Source organism: Mobula birostris, chromosome 1 (genome assembly GCF_030028105.1).
Source record: "Mobula birostris isolate sMobBir1 chromosome 1, sMobBir1.hap1, whole genome shotgun sequence".
NCBI classification, from domain to species: Eukaryota; Metazoa; Chordata; class Chondrichthyes; order Myliobatiformes; family Myliobatidae; genus Mobula; species Mobula birostris.
In genome coordinates this window covers 72645271-72662818 of record NC_092370.1, presented here as the reverse complement: position 1 = coordinate 72662818, position 17548 = coordinate 72645271, and the positions used below count along the sequence as shown (strand labels likewise).

At 44.0% G+C, this 17548-nt stretch overlaps 1 protein-coding gene across 1 annotated transcript in view; it reads left to right on the top strand.

Annotated features, from left to right (window-relative positions):
- The window catches only part of sspo (SCO-spondin), a 311321-nt gene that overhangs the window by 203324 nt on the left and 90449 nt on the right, over positions 1–17548 (top strand). The window contains 6 exon segments of the mRNA XM_072245202.1: positions 567–734; positions 1751–1885; positions 4317–4557; positions 7578–7730; positions 9517–9563; positions 16242–16412. Of these exon segments, the coding sequence (XP_072101303.1) occupies positions 567–734; positions 1751–1885; positions 4317–4557; positions 7578–7730; positions 9517–9563; positions 16242–16412 (915 nt within the window).

Genomic DNA, 17548 nt, shown 5'->3' with positions numbered 1-17548 from the left:
GCTATTCCTTAATCTGTGATGAATCCAATGTTGTCGTTTTAATGTTTGCCTGTATCTCAGTCATCCTGCACTCCTGTGGTAGCCTTGGGTCTTCTATAGACTGAATATTTATATCACAGATTATACAAATCTACACGGAGACTATCTGGCCCATTGGATCTATGCCAGCTCCCAAAAGAGCTTTCCCATAAATTCCACTTCTGTCCACCTTATACCCCTATGGTCCTGTCACATATTCTACTCCACATGCCTTTTCCTTGATCTTTTTCCATTTACCTAAAATGAGAAGCAGATGAAGTCACTTTACTCTGCCTCTGGCATAGAGTAAAGTGTGAAAAGTGGCAAGTGGGTCAAGACCAACTTGGAAGCCTGAGGTAAAAACTGTAGCAGCAGCTGAAAATTGGGTAAATTGATTATAATGGGGAAAAGTACGAAGAGGCTGGCCATCCTTAGTAGAAGGGAGAGGTAGTCAGCAGTGATCAGTGTTAAGCAAGGGACACCATGATGTCAGTGGTGTGGAAACAAGACGCATACTGATGTAACTGTCTTTTCTCTTGATTGACTAGTGAATGGAGGATGGTCCAAATGGAGTCCATGGTCAATGTGTGACCGGGCTTGTGGAGGAGGCAAGTCTCTCCGGATACGATCCTGTACTGAACCACCCCCAAAGAATGGAGGCAAGACCTGCACTGGAGAGCGATTTGAAGTGATGTTGTGTAATGTCCAGCCCTGTGGTGCAAACACAGGTGTGAACTTAGCAGTTGCTCATCAAACCACGTTTTGAGTTGGAGGTTGGACTGATCTTTGTGTATTCAGAGTGTGGCAGGAGGGAAAGTTAATTGGTTGCTTATTAAGTTTTGAGGTTAGTGATAAGTATTATTACAACTGTCTGATTTTAGTGAGGGTTGGGTTAGCATCTGGGAAGTGTTCAGGATTGGGATGGGGAAGAGTCGGTTGGGATTCGACTTGGTTTAAGATTGTAACATGTGCTGACATACAAGATCAGATCATTACACAGTGCATTGAGGTAGAACAAGGTAAAACAATATCAGAATGCGGGGTAAAGTAACGGGCTGCAGGGAAAGTGCAATGCGGGTGTTAATAAGGTGCAAGCTCATAATGACGCAGATAGTGAGGTCAAGAGACCATCTTATACTAGGGAACCATTTAATGGTTTTATAACAGCAGGGTACAAGTGGTCCTTGAGCCTAGTAACATGCACTTCCAGGCTTTAGTATTTTCTTTTTTTTTGTAATTTATTTTTTATTGAATTTCATCTTCAAACAAACACTAATGATTAGGAGAGGGGAGAAGAGAGAATGTCTGGGGTGGGTGGGGTTTTTGATTATGTTGGCTGCTGTACTAAGGCAATGAGAATTGTAGACAGAGTCAATGACGGGAAGGCTGGTTTCTGTGATGTGCTTAGCTACATTCAGAATGTTGCAGTTTCTTGCAGAGATGGTGCTTTGATAAAAATTGGTAAGGGTTGAGAGAGACGTGATAAATTTCTTTAGCATCCAGCGGAAATAGAACATTTGATGAACTTTCTTGGCTGTGGCCAGGATAGAGTATTAGTGATGTTCAGTCCTAGAAACTTGTGATGGTTTAATTGGGGAAGAGATGGTTGGATTTGGTATAGTAATTTTTGGATGGGTGAGTTTAGGAAGTGATACAATGTTTTGAGAGATGATAATTGCAGTTAGAAGGACGTGGAATATTTGGTTATTCTACTTTTCCATATTTTCTCCAGGTGCTGATGGCTGCCCCACTGGCCTGGAGTATGTTGACTGCGCCAACAGATGCCCTCGAGCCTGTGTTGACTTCCAGAGTGGAATAGTCTGCTCCAACAATGGAACGTGTGAAGCAGGCTGTCGATGTCCAAATGGTATGGAAAAAGTCTCATAACTTGCTCTGTAATCCCCCAGGCTCCAAGCTCCAGTCCCACCCCATAAATATACATTTTCAAACTGAAGTTGTAGAACTGAAAACTGCGGAACACCACTTGTCAGACCTCTGGTCAGAATAACGCAGATTTGCTGATCCTGTTATCATTGATATCATTTCTATGCATAAAAGGGATTGGTGCTGGGTTTGTCATTGTTATCATTAATATAAATAATAAACAACAATAGACCAGCACTGGATGCTGTGGCAAACTACTAGTCATGGGGCCTAAGTAACACTCACAACACGCTGGAGGAACTCAGCAGGTCGGGCAGCATCTGTGGAAAAGATCAGTCGACGTTTCGGGCCGGAACCCTTTGTCAGGACTGTAGGGGGAAGGGGCAGAGGCCCTATAAAGAAGGTCGGGGGAGGGTGGGAAGGAGAAGGCTGGTAGGTTCCAGGTGAAGAACCAGTAAGGGGAAAGATAAAGGGGTGGGGGAAGGGAGGCAGGGAGGTGATAGGCAGGAAAGGTGAAGAAAGAATAGGGGAAAACACAATGGGTAGTAGAAGGAGACGGAACCACGAGGGAGGTGATAGGCAGCTGGGGGAGGGGGCAGAGTGACATAGGGATAGGGGAAGGGAGGGGGAGGGAATTACCGTAAGTTGGAGAATTCTATGTTCATACCAAGGGGCCGGAGGCTACCTGGATGGTATATGAGGTGTTGCTCCTCCAACCCGAGTTTAGCCTCATCATGGCAGTAGAGGAGGCCATGTATGGACATGGGCCTCTAGTCAGAGAGACAACCATCTTGATTTTCTCTCACTAAGCCAATGTTGAAACCAATTTACTACCTTATCCTGAATGCCAAGAAACTGAAACTTCTGGACCAGCCTCCCATATAAGACTTTGTCAAAGCCTTTGGGAAAGTCCATGTAGACAATATCCACCAGCTTCCCTTCATCAACTTCTTGGTAATCTCCTTGAAAAAGGTTGGTTAGACATGATCTGCCTCGCAAAAAAGCCATGTTGACTATTTCCAAGCAGGCCTTGTCTATCGAAATACTTATATATCCTGTTCCTTAGAATACCATCCGATAAGTTAACCATGGCTGATATTAGGCTAACCAGCCTATAATTTCTTAGTTTATTCTCAGAGACTTTCTTGAACAATGGAACAATATTAGCTATCCTCCAGGCCCCTGACACTTCAGCCATGGTTAAGGACATTTTAAGTGTCTCTGTCAGAGATAGATTGAATAGATACCCTGTACCTTCTTTAGGGTTGAAATGTCAAATACCAAAGGGTATGTACTTAAGATGAGAGGAGACAAGATTTTTCTAAATACACACAAAGTGGTGAGTGGGTGGAATGCTATGCCAGGGTAGTGTGGAGGCAAGTACGATAGAAGCATTCAATAGGTACATGAATGCATAGGAAACGGAGAGATATGGACATTTTATGGGCAGAAGGGATTACTTTAGTTGGGCATTTGATTACTAATTGAAATAGTTTTGAGGGGTCTGTTCCTGTGCTATCTATGTTCTATCAGATCTATTCTTCAGATCTCCCATCACTCTACCACTCCAGAGAAAACAACCCAATTTTGTAAAACTTCTCTTTGAGGCTTATGCCCTCTAATCCAGGCAGTACCTCTGTAAACCTCTTTCATACCTTCTCCAAATCTTCCGCATCCTTCCTATAATTGGCTGACCAGAATTGAATACAGTACTTCAGATGCAGCCTAACTGGAGTTTTATAAAGTTGCAGCCTAATTTCCTGATTCTTGAATTCAATTCTTCAACTAATCAAGATGAGTATGCCATATACCAGAGGCAAATCTCAAGGTGTATAATTTATGCATTCTTTGATAATAGATGTACTTTGAATATTCCTTCTTTAGGACATTAGTGAGGCCATATGTGTGTTCAGTTTTGATCATCCTGTGATAGGAAAGTTGCTATTACATTGGAAAGAGTGCTGAAAAGATTTACAAGGGTGTGCCAGGTTTTGAATGACTGGGTACTAGGGAGAGGTTGGACAGCCTGGGACCTTATTTGTTAGAGTGCAGGGGAGAGAAGAGTAATGTTATTGAGGTGTATACAATGATGAGGAGCAGAGACTGGGTGAATGACAGTCTTTTTCCCAGGGTTGGGGAATCAAGAACTCAAACTGCTGGAGAAAGTGACTGAGACAGGTACAATAACAATTTTAGAAAGACACTTGGACAAGTACAAGGATTAGAAAGATTTAGGTTTATTGGCCAAACACTAGCAAATGGGGCTAACTTGGGTGAGACATTTTGGTCAGTATGGACCACGCAAGCCAAAGGGCCTGTTTCCAATTATGTATACCTCCCGCTGTATAAAGGATCCTTTACCTTGAGATTCCACACTCATTCTTGACTCACTACACAAGGCCTAATGTTTACAGGTTCCCTGGAACAGGATGGTGTTTGTGTGGCTCCCTGGCAGTGCCAGTGCACTGACTCATTTGGGAAAACCTGGGCACCAGGGAGCATGCAGCAGGTCGACTGCAACGACTGCACCTGTACGGACGGACAGGTTACCTGCTCCAACAACATCTGCCAGACCTCAGACTGTGCTTGGAGTCAATGGTCAGCCTGGTCATCCTGCAGCATCACCTGTGGGATTGGCACTCGATCCCGCTTCAGGTGAGTCACACCAGGAAAGGTGGGAGACTGCCCTTTGACAGATTTTGATTATCTACCATACCTATGCTCTCAGCTTGTTAAAAACCTCTGAATGCTCCCCTTCGACATCCGGAACCCCAGTGAGAATAAACCCAGTCTCTTATAATCCGTCCTCCATTCTAGGTAACATCCTGGAATCTCTTCTGCGCTCTCTCAATTGCTACCACATCCTTTCTGTAACTTCAAATGCCATTAGAGCTGTACAGTACAGCACAGCACAGGAACAGCCCGTTCAGCCACCATATCCATGTTAAACATAATGCTAATGTAAATTCATCACAAATATATGCACATGGTCCATGTGTCTCCATCCCCTTCCTGTTCATGTGCCTGTTTGACTACCTGTAAATATTTCAGTGGTATCTGCTTCCCCCAGCACCCATTTGTTTTAAAACAAGAACATTATTGTAAGTAATGATATTTTATACTACGGGGATAAAACCCTGACTATATTATCTCTGCCTGTCATTCTTTTATATACATCTATCAAACCTCTGCTCAGCCTCTGAAACTCCAGAAGAAGCAACCCAAGTTTACCCAACACCTCCTTCAGCTAATATCTCTAATCCTGTTGAGCCTTTTCTACAAACTCTCCAAAGCTTCCATGTGCTTCCTGCACTGTGGATACCAGAATAACTCACAGTGCTTTCCTGGAGACATTTCACAAATTCCACCCCATCCATGTCCTGAACAGTCTGGGTGTCTCATTAATAACAATTAAAATCTCCCACTAGTATAACCCTGTAATTCTTAAAACTATGTGAAGTTTCTCTACACACCTGCTCCTCAAATTCCCATTGATTATTGGGTGTGGGGGTCTATAATACAGCCCACCAGAGTGACCCTACCCTTGTTCTATGTAAATTGCTTCACTGGACCATCCCCCTGAATATCATCCCTAAGCACTGCTGTTATGTGCAGTCTGCACCCCCTCCTCACTTACCTGTACCTCTTTCATTCCTGTAGCTTCATGTCTGGAAACACTGAGCTGCCAGATCTGCCTTTTTCTTAGCCAAGTTTTTGTTATGACCTTAACATCCTTTTATAATTACTATTCTATAGATTTGCTGGCTAAGTATTCCCTCAAAAAAATGAATCTCGGGGTCCTTGGACTGCAGAGTCCCTGCTTTAGGGAAACCTGAACTAGGACTCCCAAGTCCCTCTGCACTCTTATTTCTCATCTTTCTCCCCATTTAGAAAACAGTCTGCACCTTTGTTCTTCCTACCAAAGAGCATGACCATACACTTTGCTACACTGTATTCCATCTGCCTCTTTGCCCACTCTCCCAACATGCCCAAGTCGTCTGGCAGGCTTCCTGCTTCTGCGATGCTACCTACCCCTCCACCTGTCTGCAAACTTGGCCACAATGCCATCAGTCCTTCCACCCAGATCATTAATGTATAAGGTGAAATGCTGTGCTCCCAACATTTACCCCTGTGAGACACCAGTGGTCGTGGTCAGCCATCTTGAAAAGGAGCCCTTTATGACCACTCTCTGCCTTCTGCCAGTCAACAGGCTGACCATCTATAATGTCTATGTTTCCATATATGGGTAAATCTTATCCAAAAAATCTGCAATAATTTCCCTACCACTGATGCAAGGCTCACAGGCCCATAATTTCCTGTTTTGTCCCTTCTCTTCTGAAGTAAAATAATTATACTAGCTACTCTCCAGTCCTCTAGGACTTTGCCCATGGCTAAAGAGAATATAAAGATTTCTTTCAAGAATCTTCTCTCATGCCACTCTCAATAATCTGGGGTAGACTCTGCCAGGCTCTGAGGGCATATCCTCTTTAATATTCTTTGTGTAACTCGGTTCGGCTAGGTGGAAAGGTGGCTTAATCTAGGGGAAGACAGCCCTTGGCCCGGCCAAACTTAAGAAATCTTGCTTGGGTGGATGCTGTACGATGTGTTCCCTGTTACAAATCAGTACCATGAAATAACAAACAGTACACAATATGTGATTAAACGATTTAGCTTTATAATTCTTAATTTGACTATATGGTTAATAAAGAAACAAAAAAAGAAAAGGGCCCATTCTCATGAAACAGTCTGCGAGCAACATTGGAGCTCACGGTTCAGTCTTCTGGTTTCCTGTTGACCTCCTCCAAGCAGAGCCGACCCTTGGACCCTCGCTTCAAGTCGATTCCGTCCGGCGGACTACCAACTCTCTCCATTCGTGTCTTCTCTCCTCATCTCTCCTCGGCAAAAGACCGCGAAATCCCTGCTCCCAGACCACAAGAAAGAACAACATCCCTCTCATTGGATAGCCCCACAATCCAAAGCCCCATTTTCCCTAGTCATAACCCAAACATTGCTGCTACAGAGAAACCATTACATTAGCAGTGGAACCTTACAGTGTGTTACATTTGATTTTAGTAATATCTGTAAACGCACTGATCTTATGTCCTGCATTCGCATTCAGATTGTTATTGTATACAGTGAAGAGTAAGGATTCTGTAGTTTACCAGAGGTCACAGAAACATGCTACGTGTGATATTATGCAGATAATAGAACAGCATTATGGAAGGAGAAGTGAGAGGAGAAATGGTTGAAACCCTAGGACTGAATATTAATGAAGTGAAAAGCCTGAGATCTACTTTAGATCATGAGAAGTAATTAATGGTAATAAGCTCTTCTCTTGACTTATGCTCTTCCCTCATTCCCACTGTCCAGCTCCTGTTACTCCACGCTCCCCCACCTCCCTTCTTATCCTTCTGGATTCTCCTCTGAGATGCTCCTTGTAGCCCCTTTATCCAATTATTTAGATAGAGTGAATCCTAACTCCTCCCATTCCCCTCATTTAATTCTCATATGGGGTAAGGAAATATATTGGGTGAGGTGTGGAAGTATTGAGGAAGCCAGGGAGTGGAAGGTACGGCTATGCTGGCTAATAGAAGTCAAGGGAAGAGTGGTGTTAATGACTTTGATGATAATTTGTTGTATTCTGAGCAGCACTTATGGTAAACATGGTTTTGTAGATCATCAACATCAGAATCACTTGAGAGCGAATGTAACCAGGATCAAGTACAAACCAAACAATGTGACCAAGGCCAGTGCCCAGTATTATGTCTTCACGATGAGCAGGAAATGCAGTTTGGAGAGACTTGGTTTGTAGGTGAATGCAAGCAGTGGTAAGTAATTCATAAGTTGTAAGCCTTCTGCCTGAAGAATGGCACCAAATGGTTTAATTCTGCTCAACCTGAGTGAGAGATTTTCTAACCATCTTATACTAGATATTCATTTTCCACCACTCTTCTTTGCCTCCAATCGTCAAGACAATTTTGCATCCCATTAGCCAGCTCGCTTTGAATTCCATGTGCTTGAATCTTCTAGACTAGCTTGCCATGTGGTACCTGGCCAAGTACCTTACTAAACGTCTTATACACAACTGCACCTCCATCAGTTTTATTGGGTACCTTCTCAACGGTCTTAATCAAATCAGTGATACTGGATTTTCCTCCACAAAGCCATGCTAATTGCAGCAGAAAACAAATTACCAGAAGAACTCAATGGGTCAGGCAGCATCTGTGGATGCAAAGGGATGATAAATATTTTGGTTAAGGTCCTGCGACAGTACACTCATTCATCTGCTTACCTCCACAGACTGACTTGTTGATCGATTCCAGCAGATTGTTTTATACTCTAGAGTTCAGCAGCTATAGTCTCTTGTGTTGCCATGCTGACCATTCCTGTTCAGCCGTCGCCTTTCCATATAGAATTTCCACAGAGAATTTTCCCCAATTATTTCCCTATCACAGCCACGAGTCTCACTCATCTGGGTTGAAACCTGACTAATTCCTGCTGCCTTTCTTCAAGAAATAACATTAGCAGTTTTCAGGCTTCTCACCTGTGGCTAACAAAAATTACAATTTTTCTGTCAGGTGTCCCAGCTATCTCCCTCCATACTTCCCATAGTATCCTTGATATAGATCTCATCTGAATTTGTGGATTTGTATAACCTTGTGCATTTCAAGATATCTAACCTTCTTGATACTGACATGCACCAGGCTATCAATGCGCCTCTCCACCTCTGAGCTCACTAGCTTCCTTCCCCTTGGTGAATGCAGATAAGAACTAGGAGCAGGAACAGGTCATCTGGTCCATCGAGCCTGCTCCATCATTCAATAAGATCTTGGCTGATGTAGCCATGGACTCAGCTCTACCTTCCTTGTAACCCTTAATGAGATGAAGAGTCCTTGAAAGTGAGTCCATAGGTTGTGGGAACATTTCAGTGATGGGGCAAGTGAAGTTATCCACTTCGAAAGATCGAGGATCTGCACCTCATCTTCTATCTGGGCAGGGTGCAGCCATCAGGACTGTATTGAATTTTTTAACTTCGGGGAACTGGATTTCTCAGTCTGCGTCAATTACCCACCTGTGATATTGGCTCAAATTGTTTGTTTCTTTCCATCTCCTCTGGCAACTCTATGATGCTGAATCAGGACAGTAGAAGATGGTCACCTGGCCGCTCATGCATGTGACAGATATGTGTAGAACAATCTACCCTGTCTCAGTCTTCTGCATTTCCTTCTCCACAAATATTTTAACTTTCATCCAGCTCTCACACTGAAACTTGCAACTGAATCTGCATTCACCACAACTTTAGGCAATGTGTTCCTGGTCTTAACACACACTGCATGCATTCTACAGCGTGATTAAAGGGCTGAGGGTATTGTGCATGGTAGTGGTGAGATGGGTGAGATGGGTGGAGTGGGGTTTGTGGACAAAAGCAGGAAGTGGAGGAGGAGTTAAAATGCAGTGTGGGGTGGAGTGGGGTGAATGCAGGGGTGTGAAGGTGAGATCTTGCTGGGATTTAAGGGTTCGAGAGGGGCTTGTTGGGAAAGTTGGGGGAAACAGGCGAGATATGATTGGCCCACGGGACACACTTCACGCTTCTTTTTTTCTTCTTGTCCACAGTTTGTGCACACCTGAAGGAATCTATTGCCAACCCCTGGATTGTCGAGGTAAGACAGACTCTCTCTAAGATGAGGACACACTGGTCCAAGAACTGTACTGATTGAGAGTTGTATTATTCATCCTTGGACCAGTATAAGATCAGAGAAGCCAGCTGTGCTGGAATGAGCTGTCCGATCAGTGCTGCTTCCCTACCACAAGAACACAAGATCATCGAAGCAGGAGTGGGTCACCAGGCCCTTCAAGCATCTTGTCATTCAATATGACTATGGTGGATCCGTGCTGATCTCCATGCCCCTTCTGTGCTGGTTCCCTGTAACCCTCAGTTCCTTAAGCTTTCAAATATTTATCTATCACAACCCTAAGTATATCTAATGGTCCAACCTCTACCGCCCTCTGAGGCAGAGAACTCCAGAAATTCCCTGCCTTCTGCGAGAAGTAATTTATACACACCTCAGTTATTTTGTAGTTATTTTATACTTTCCTTTGTCCTTCCCCAGAGCTCTGTAAATTATTTACCTTTTGGGAAAGTCACAGAGTAATAGCATTGAAACACACCCATTGGCCAAATGTCCATACCAACTAAAGTGCCCATATCCTTCTATACCTTTCCTATCAATGTACTTACCTAAATGTCTTCAATTTGTTGTACCTGCCTCACCCACTTTCTCTGCAAGCTCATTCCATGTACTCACCATACTCTGCATGGAGAAGTTGCTCCTCTGGTCATTTTTAAGACTTTCACCTCTCATTTAAACCTATGCCCTCTCATTCTGGGTTCCCTTTCCCTGGGGGAAAGACTGAATGTAATTACCTTATATAAGCCCATTATGGTTTTACACAATTCTACAAGGTTTTCTCTCTGTTCTATGACTGAGGTGCTTAATTCCTGACAACATTCTTGTAAGTGTTCTTTGCACTTTTCAAAGTTCAAAGTAAATATATTAGCAAAGTACCTAAGTCAACAGATACAACCCCGAGATTCATTTTCTTGCAGGCATACACAATAAATCCATAATAGAATCAATGAAAGACTGCACCAACTTGGGTGTTCAACCAGTGTGCAAAAGACAACAAACTGTTCAATACAAAAGGAAATACATAATAAATAAATAAGCAATAAATATCAAGAACATGAGATAAAGAGTCCTTGAAAGTGAATCTATAGGTTATGGGAACATTTCAGTGATGGGGCAAGTGAATTTGAGTGAAGTCACCCCCTTTGGTTCAAAAACATGATGGTTGAGGGGTAATAACTATTCCTGAACCTGCTGGTGTGAGTTCTGAGGTTCCCATACATTCTTCCTGATGGCAGCAGTGAGAACAGAGCATGATCTGGGTAGTGGGAGACCCTGATGATGGATTCGGTTTTCCTGTGACAATGCTCCATGTGTATGTGTTCAGTGGTAGGGAGGGTGTTACCTGCGATGAACTGGGCCATATCCACTACTTTTTTTTAGGATCTTCCATTCAAGGGCATTGGTGTTTCCATAACAGGCGGTGATGCAGCCAGTTAATATAGTCTCCACCACACATCTATAGGTGTTTGTTAAAATTACAGATGTCATGCCAAATCTTTGCAAACTCCTAAGGAAGTAGTGGTGCTGCCCAGGACAGGTGCTCTGAAATGATAACACTGAGGAATTTAAAGTTGCTGACCCTCTCCTCCTCTGATCCTCTGAGGACTGGCTCCTGGACTTCTAGGTTCCTCCTCCTGAAGTTAGTATTCAACTCTTTGGTCTTGCTGACATTGAGTTCTGCCGAAGGGTTTCAGCCCGAAACGTCAACTATACTCTTTTCCTAGATGCTGTCTGGTTTGCTGAATTCCTCCAGCATTTTGTGTGTGTTGCTTGGATTTACAGCATCTGGAGATTTTCTCTTGATTGAGTAAGAGGTTGTTGCTGTGGCACCACTCACCCAGATTTTCAATCTCCTTGCTATATGCTAATTCATCACCGTTTCTGGTTTGGCCTGTGAAAGTGGTGTAGAGAGCGAACTTGAAGATGGCATTGGAGCTGTGCTTAGCCACAGATTCATAAGTGAAAAGTGAGTAGAGCAGGAGACTAAGCACATAGCTTTGTGGTGCACCTGCGCTGATGGAGATTGTGGTGGAGATGTTTCTGCCAATCCGAACTGACCGGGGTCTGCAAGTGAGGAAACCAAGGGTCCGTTTGCACAAGCAGATATTGAGGCCATGGTCTTGAAGCTTATTGATTGGTTTTGAGGGGATGATAGTATTGAATGCTAAGCTGTATTTGATAAAGAGCATCCTAATGTAACGTTCAGCTCTATTGTCTCGTATATGGCTAGGGGAGTCTATGAAATTGATATAAATTCCATACAGAAAAGGAAGTAATGGGGAAAAAAAAGGTGCCAGCTCTTATCAAAGTCCAAGTTCTTCGCGTGCATCCGTTGGAGCTCAATCGATTCCTGACGACCACCCGAATCCTGTCGATGCACAGCTCGGGACCACCTGGAGTGATCAACCGGAGCCTCTCCGCACGTCCGCCATCCTCTCCGTCTCTCCTCCGACTCCCCCCCAAAAACCCCGTCCACCGTCCTCCTCGTCTCTCCGCCGACTCCTCGCCAAAAACCCCGTCCACTGTCCTCCTCGTCTCTCCGCCGACTCCCCGCCAAAAACCCTGTCCACCATCCACCTCGTCTGTCCTCTGACTCCCCGCCAAAAACCTCCGCACGTCCACCGTCCTCCCAGTCTCTCCTCCGACTCCCCCCCAAAAACCCTGTCCACCGTCTTCCTTGTCTCTCCTCCGACTCCCCCCCCCCAAAAACCCCCGTTCCCAGTCATATGAGACAGCATTAACATCCGAGAGAAACGATACATGAACACCATTGGCTAATAGCACCTGCTATCTGTATTAACCCAAGCAAATATCTAACTAGAGACTTTCTCAGCATTTAACATAACAAAGAAGCCATTTTAAATTTAACATACAAAAAAAAGACCCTGTATCCTGATGTATACATCTTTGCTGTTCAGATGTTCCAGGTTGAGTGAGGAGCCAATGAAATGGCATCTGTTTACAACCTATTGCACCAGTAAGCAAATTGGAACAGATCCAAGTCACTTGTCAGGCGGGGTTTGCTTCATCACCAACCTCTTAAAACACTTAATCACAGTGGATGTAAGTGCTACTGGACGATAGTCACTGAGGCAGGTTATCATGTTCTTCTTAGGCACTGGTAGAAGTGAAGACTGCTTGAAGCAGGTGGGTACCTCAGAATGCCAAAGGGAGAAGTTAAAGATCTCAGTGAACACTCCAGCCAATTGATCAGCACGAGTCTTTCGTACTTGGCCAGATGCTTCATCTGAGCTGGATGCTTTTCATGGGTTCACCCTACTGAAGGATGTTTGCACGTCGGCCTTAGAGACTGAAACCATTGGGAACTGTGGGAGTTCATGATGGTTCCTCCACATTTTGACAGTCGAAGTGAGCATAGAAGACATTGAGCTCAGATGGAAGTGAAGCCCTGCTGTCACCTGTATCATTGATTTTACTTTATAAGGGGTAATAACATTTTTAGCCCTGCTGCAACTGCCAAGCATTCTTCATTGATTTTAGTTTACTCTGCAATTGCCATTTCACCTGTGAGGTGGCTTTCCCAATATCGTGCCTGGACCCCTTGTAACTTTCTTGGTACTCAACTTGAATGCCTCTAACCTGGCCCTCAGCAGATTGCAGATCTCATTGTTCATTCAGGGCGCTTCTGGATGGGGAAGATGCTGAATGATTTTTTGGGGCCATGAACTGTTTTTATAATGTCCATAACAACCATGGTGTGTTATTCAGATCTACAGATGAGTCCTTGAAAATGGCCCAGTCCACCAACTCAAAGCAATCCTTTACTGTTCCTCCTCTGCCTCCTACAACTACTTCTTTGTTGACCTAATCTCTGAAGCCTTGTTTGGTAGAGGAAGGATAGCCAAGTGATCAGATTTCCAAAAAAGGGGTCTGAGCATGGAATGGTAGGCATTCCTTATCTTTGTCTAACAGTGTGTTCGGACCTCTGGTGCTACAGGTTATATGCTGATGGTAAATGGACAGGGGTTTCTTCAGAGTCCCCGACTGTGATTTGAAATGCTTTGTGATGTACTGTTTCATGTTTGGTGAGGGTATCATGCAGTGTCTCAAGCGCTTGATTATAGTCGACTGCTGGCGGTAGGTGAACTCCAGTGAGTATTGCAGAAGAGAACTCCCTTGGTAAATAGACCTGTAGGCATTTGATCATTGGGTGTTTAAGGTTGGGGCAACATGAGTTCGACAAAACCGCCTCATTGGAGCACCACTGAGAGCTTATCACAAAAAACACATCTCCACCTTTGCCCTTTCCAAATCAGCAGTTCATTCCATCCTGTGAGTCAAAACGTCTTCGAGTCTGATCACTATATCTGGCGTGCTGGGTGTAAGTCATGTCTTGGTTAAACATAGAACACAACAATCTCTCATTTCTCTCCATCACAGCAATCTTGCCCTCAGGTCCTCAGCTTTCTTCTCCAGCAACTGCACATTTGCTAACAAGATACAGGGTATAGCAGGTCTCATTCCTCTGTGATTGGTTTCAGCCTGGTTTAATAATGCCTTTCCCGTAAAAGAGTGACCAAAACTGCTCAGACTGCACCTGGAAAATTGTTTACAATGTCTTGTACAACTGTAACATAATGAAAGTGACCATAATACGATTGGATTTTACACTGAGTTTAAAGTGGCGTAGTTCCATGCAAAATGTTAATCTCAAGCAAAGGAGATGATGACGGTACGAGAGGGGTGTTGGCTGTGGTTGACTGAGAGATCATAATGAAAAGTATAATGGAGTCATACAGTAGAACTTCAAAGCCCACCATGCCCATGTTGATGTTTCTACCCATCTGCACTATCCAATTTGCCTACATTAGCACAGTATTCTTATATGCAGTTACTATTTAAGTGTTTTAATTAAATCTGACTCTGATATGTCCTCTGGTAGTGAATTCCAAGTATCTACTCTGCACATACAAAAAACACTTTCTGCTCAAATCCCCTTAATATCTATTTCCTTTCTTCTGGAAACAGAGGAAATAACAGGATACCTACATGTAGGCACCAATGACTCAGTCTGGACAAGGGATAAAGGAGCTAGGTACCTTTAAAGAGGTAATCTTTGGATTGCTTCTGATGCCACAAACTAGTGAATATAGGAGCAGGAGGGTGGGTCAGATGACTGGCTGAAGGGGGTGCACGGAGATTTGGCTGTGGGTTTCTCCATCACTGTGACTGTTTCTGAAGCATGGGGTACCTGCGCAGGACTGGAGGTTGGAGTTGAACCTGGGTCACTGGGAGGAGTTGTGATTTGAAAATAGCTGTGTCACTCTCCTGTTGAGTCTACTTTTACTACCTTTTGTCTAATTATAATTAGTTACCTTTGTGTAAATGATAAGGCAGATCCTTCCCCTGAGCTTGGGTCAGCCTCTCTCCTCTGCCCTACGTTGCAGCATTGGGGCCGTCTCACTTGAGTGTTTGTCTACACCTACAGGGCGGCCCTGAGGGCAGTGAGGCCCCACTCCCATGGTCAGCTGTGAACCTGTCACTATTGTTCACAGCCTTTCATAATCTCTCAGAACTTGGTAAATTGATTTATTATTGTTGCATGCACCAAGGTAGAGTGGAATCTAGTCAGTTTCTATACCAAGCTGTGATGCATCGGGATAGGAAGCTTTTTATGGTGCATCTATTAAAAAATGATGAGGGTCAAAGGGGGCATGCCAAATTTCTTTAGCCTCCTGGGGAAGTAGGAGCAGTAGTGTGCCTTCTTGTCATAGCATGAACGTCATTGGATCAGGGCAGGCTACTGGTGATATTTACTCCTAGAAACTTGAAGCTGTCAACCTCTTGACCACAGTACCACTGATACAAACAGGAGCATTTGCACCATCCATTCCGAAGTCAATAACCAGCCCTTTTGTTTTGCTGACCATGAGGAAAATGCTGTTATCATGATACCATGTTACTAAGCTCTCTATCTCCTTGTACTCCAGCTCATTTTTATTTGAGGAAAGCCCCATGATGGTGGTGTCATCTGCAGACTTGTAGATGGAGCTACAGCAGAATCTGCTATATGAGTTATGAGTGTACAGTATAGTGAGCAGACTAGAAGGCTGAGGATGCAGCCTTGCAGGGCAGCAGCATTGAGGATAATAACGGCAGAGGTGTTCCCTATCCTATTGATTGTGGTCTGGGTCAAGAGTCAAGGGTCAGTTACAAAAAGAATTGTTGAGTGCCAGGTCTGGGAGTTTGGAGGTGAGTTTGAATGGAATTATAGTACTTTCAGAGCTGGAGTCTGACATGGGTGATTTTACTGTCCAAGTCCTCCATGGGTGAGTGTGGGACAAGGTTTGCTGTGGACCCTTTTCAGCAGTTGATGAATTGCAATGGGTTGAGGATGTATGGGAGGCTGGAGTTCATCTGTTCCATGCCCAGCCTCTCGAAGCACTTCATGGTGGTGGATGTCAGAGCCACAGGGTGGGAGTCATTAAGGCATAAAATTACAGTCTATGAGGGACATGAAAGTATAGAAACATCACATTTAAAGCAATTAATGACATTATTTCATTTGATTAATTGGAAGTTAATGGTTTAATACCCTCATCCAAATGCCATGCCACATCATCTCATTGCAGGTCATGCAATGGCTCGACTAATATGACTCTGTCTGCCTTTACCTTTCCTTTTTAGTGGATGGAGGGTGGACCCCCTGGTCATCATGGTCTGACTGTTCAGTAACCTGTGGCTGGGGATCGCAGACAAGCACGAGGGCTTGCATCAACCCCCCACCTCGCAACGGGGGCTCAGAGTGTGAAGGTCTCAGCATTCAAACTAAGAATTGCAGCAGTGCAGATTGCCCAGGTAAGGTTCAAGGTTCAAAGTAAATTTATTATCGAAGTACATATATGTCACCAAATACAACCCTGAGATTAATTTATTGTGGGCATACACAGTAAATTCAAGAAACACAATAGAATCAATGAAAGACCACACCCAACAGAATATACAAATAACCAATATGCAAAACACAACAAAACGTGCAAATACAAAAGTAATAATAATAAATAAATAAGCAATACGTATTGAGAACATGAGATGAAGAGTTCTTGAAAGTGAGTCCATGGGTTGTGGGAACAGTTCAGTGATGGGATGAGTGAAGTTTCAAGAGGCTGATGGTTGAGAGGTAATAACTGTTCCTGAACCTGGTGGTGTGAGTCCTGAGGCTCCTGTACCTTCTTTTCGATGGCAGCAATGAGAAGGGAGCATGGCCTAGCCAGCGGGGGTCCTTTATAGTGGATGCTCCTTTCCTGCAACAGAACTCTGTGTCAATATGCTTAATGGTGGGGAGGGTTTTACCCATGTTGGACTGAGTCTATCCACAACTTTTTTGTAGGATATTCCATTCAAAGATGTTGGTGTTTCCATACTGCAGCCAGTCAATATACTCTCCACCACACAAGTGTAGAAGTTTATAAAAGTTTTAGATGACATGCCAAAACTTCACAAACTTCTAAGGAAGTAGTGGTGCTGCCGTGTTTTCTTCATAATGGGACTTATGTGCTGGACCCTGGTTAGATCCTCTGAAACTGAATTTCAGAGGAACACTGAGGAATTTAAAGCTGCTGACCCTCTCCACCTCTGATCCCCCAATGAGAACTGGCTCATGAACCTCTGGTTTCCTCCTACTGGTCAATAACCACTCCTTGGTCTTGTTGACATTGAGTGAGATGTTGTTATTGTTGCACTACTCAGGCAGATTTTCAGTCTCCTTTCTACATGCTGATTCGTCACCACCTTTGATTCGGCCAATGGCAGTGGTGCCATCATCAAACTTAAATATGGTTTTGGAGCTGTGCTCAGCCTCCTAGTCACAAGTATAAAGTGAGTAGAGCCAGGGGTTAAGCACAGAGCCTTGTGGTCAGAATTGGAGGATGGAGATATTCAGAATGAGAAGAGGGGAGGGAGAGGGAAGGAATATGTGAGGCAGGGTTAGAATG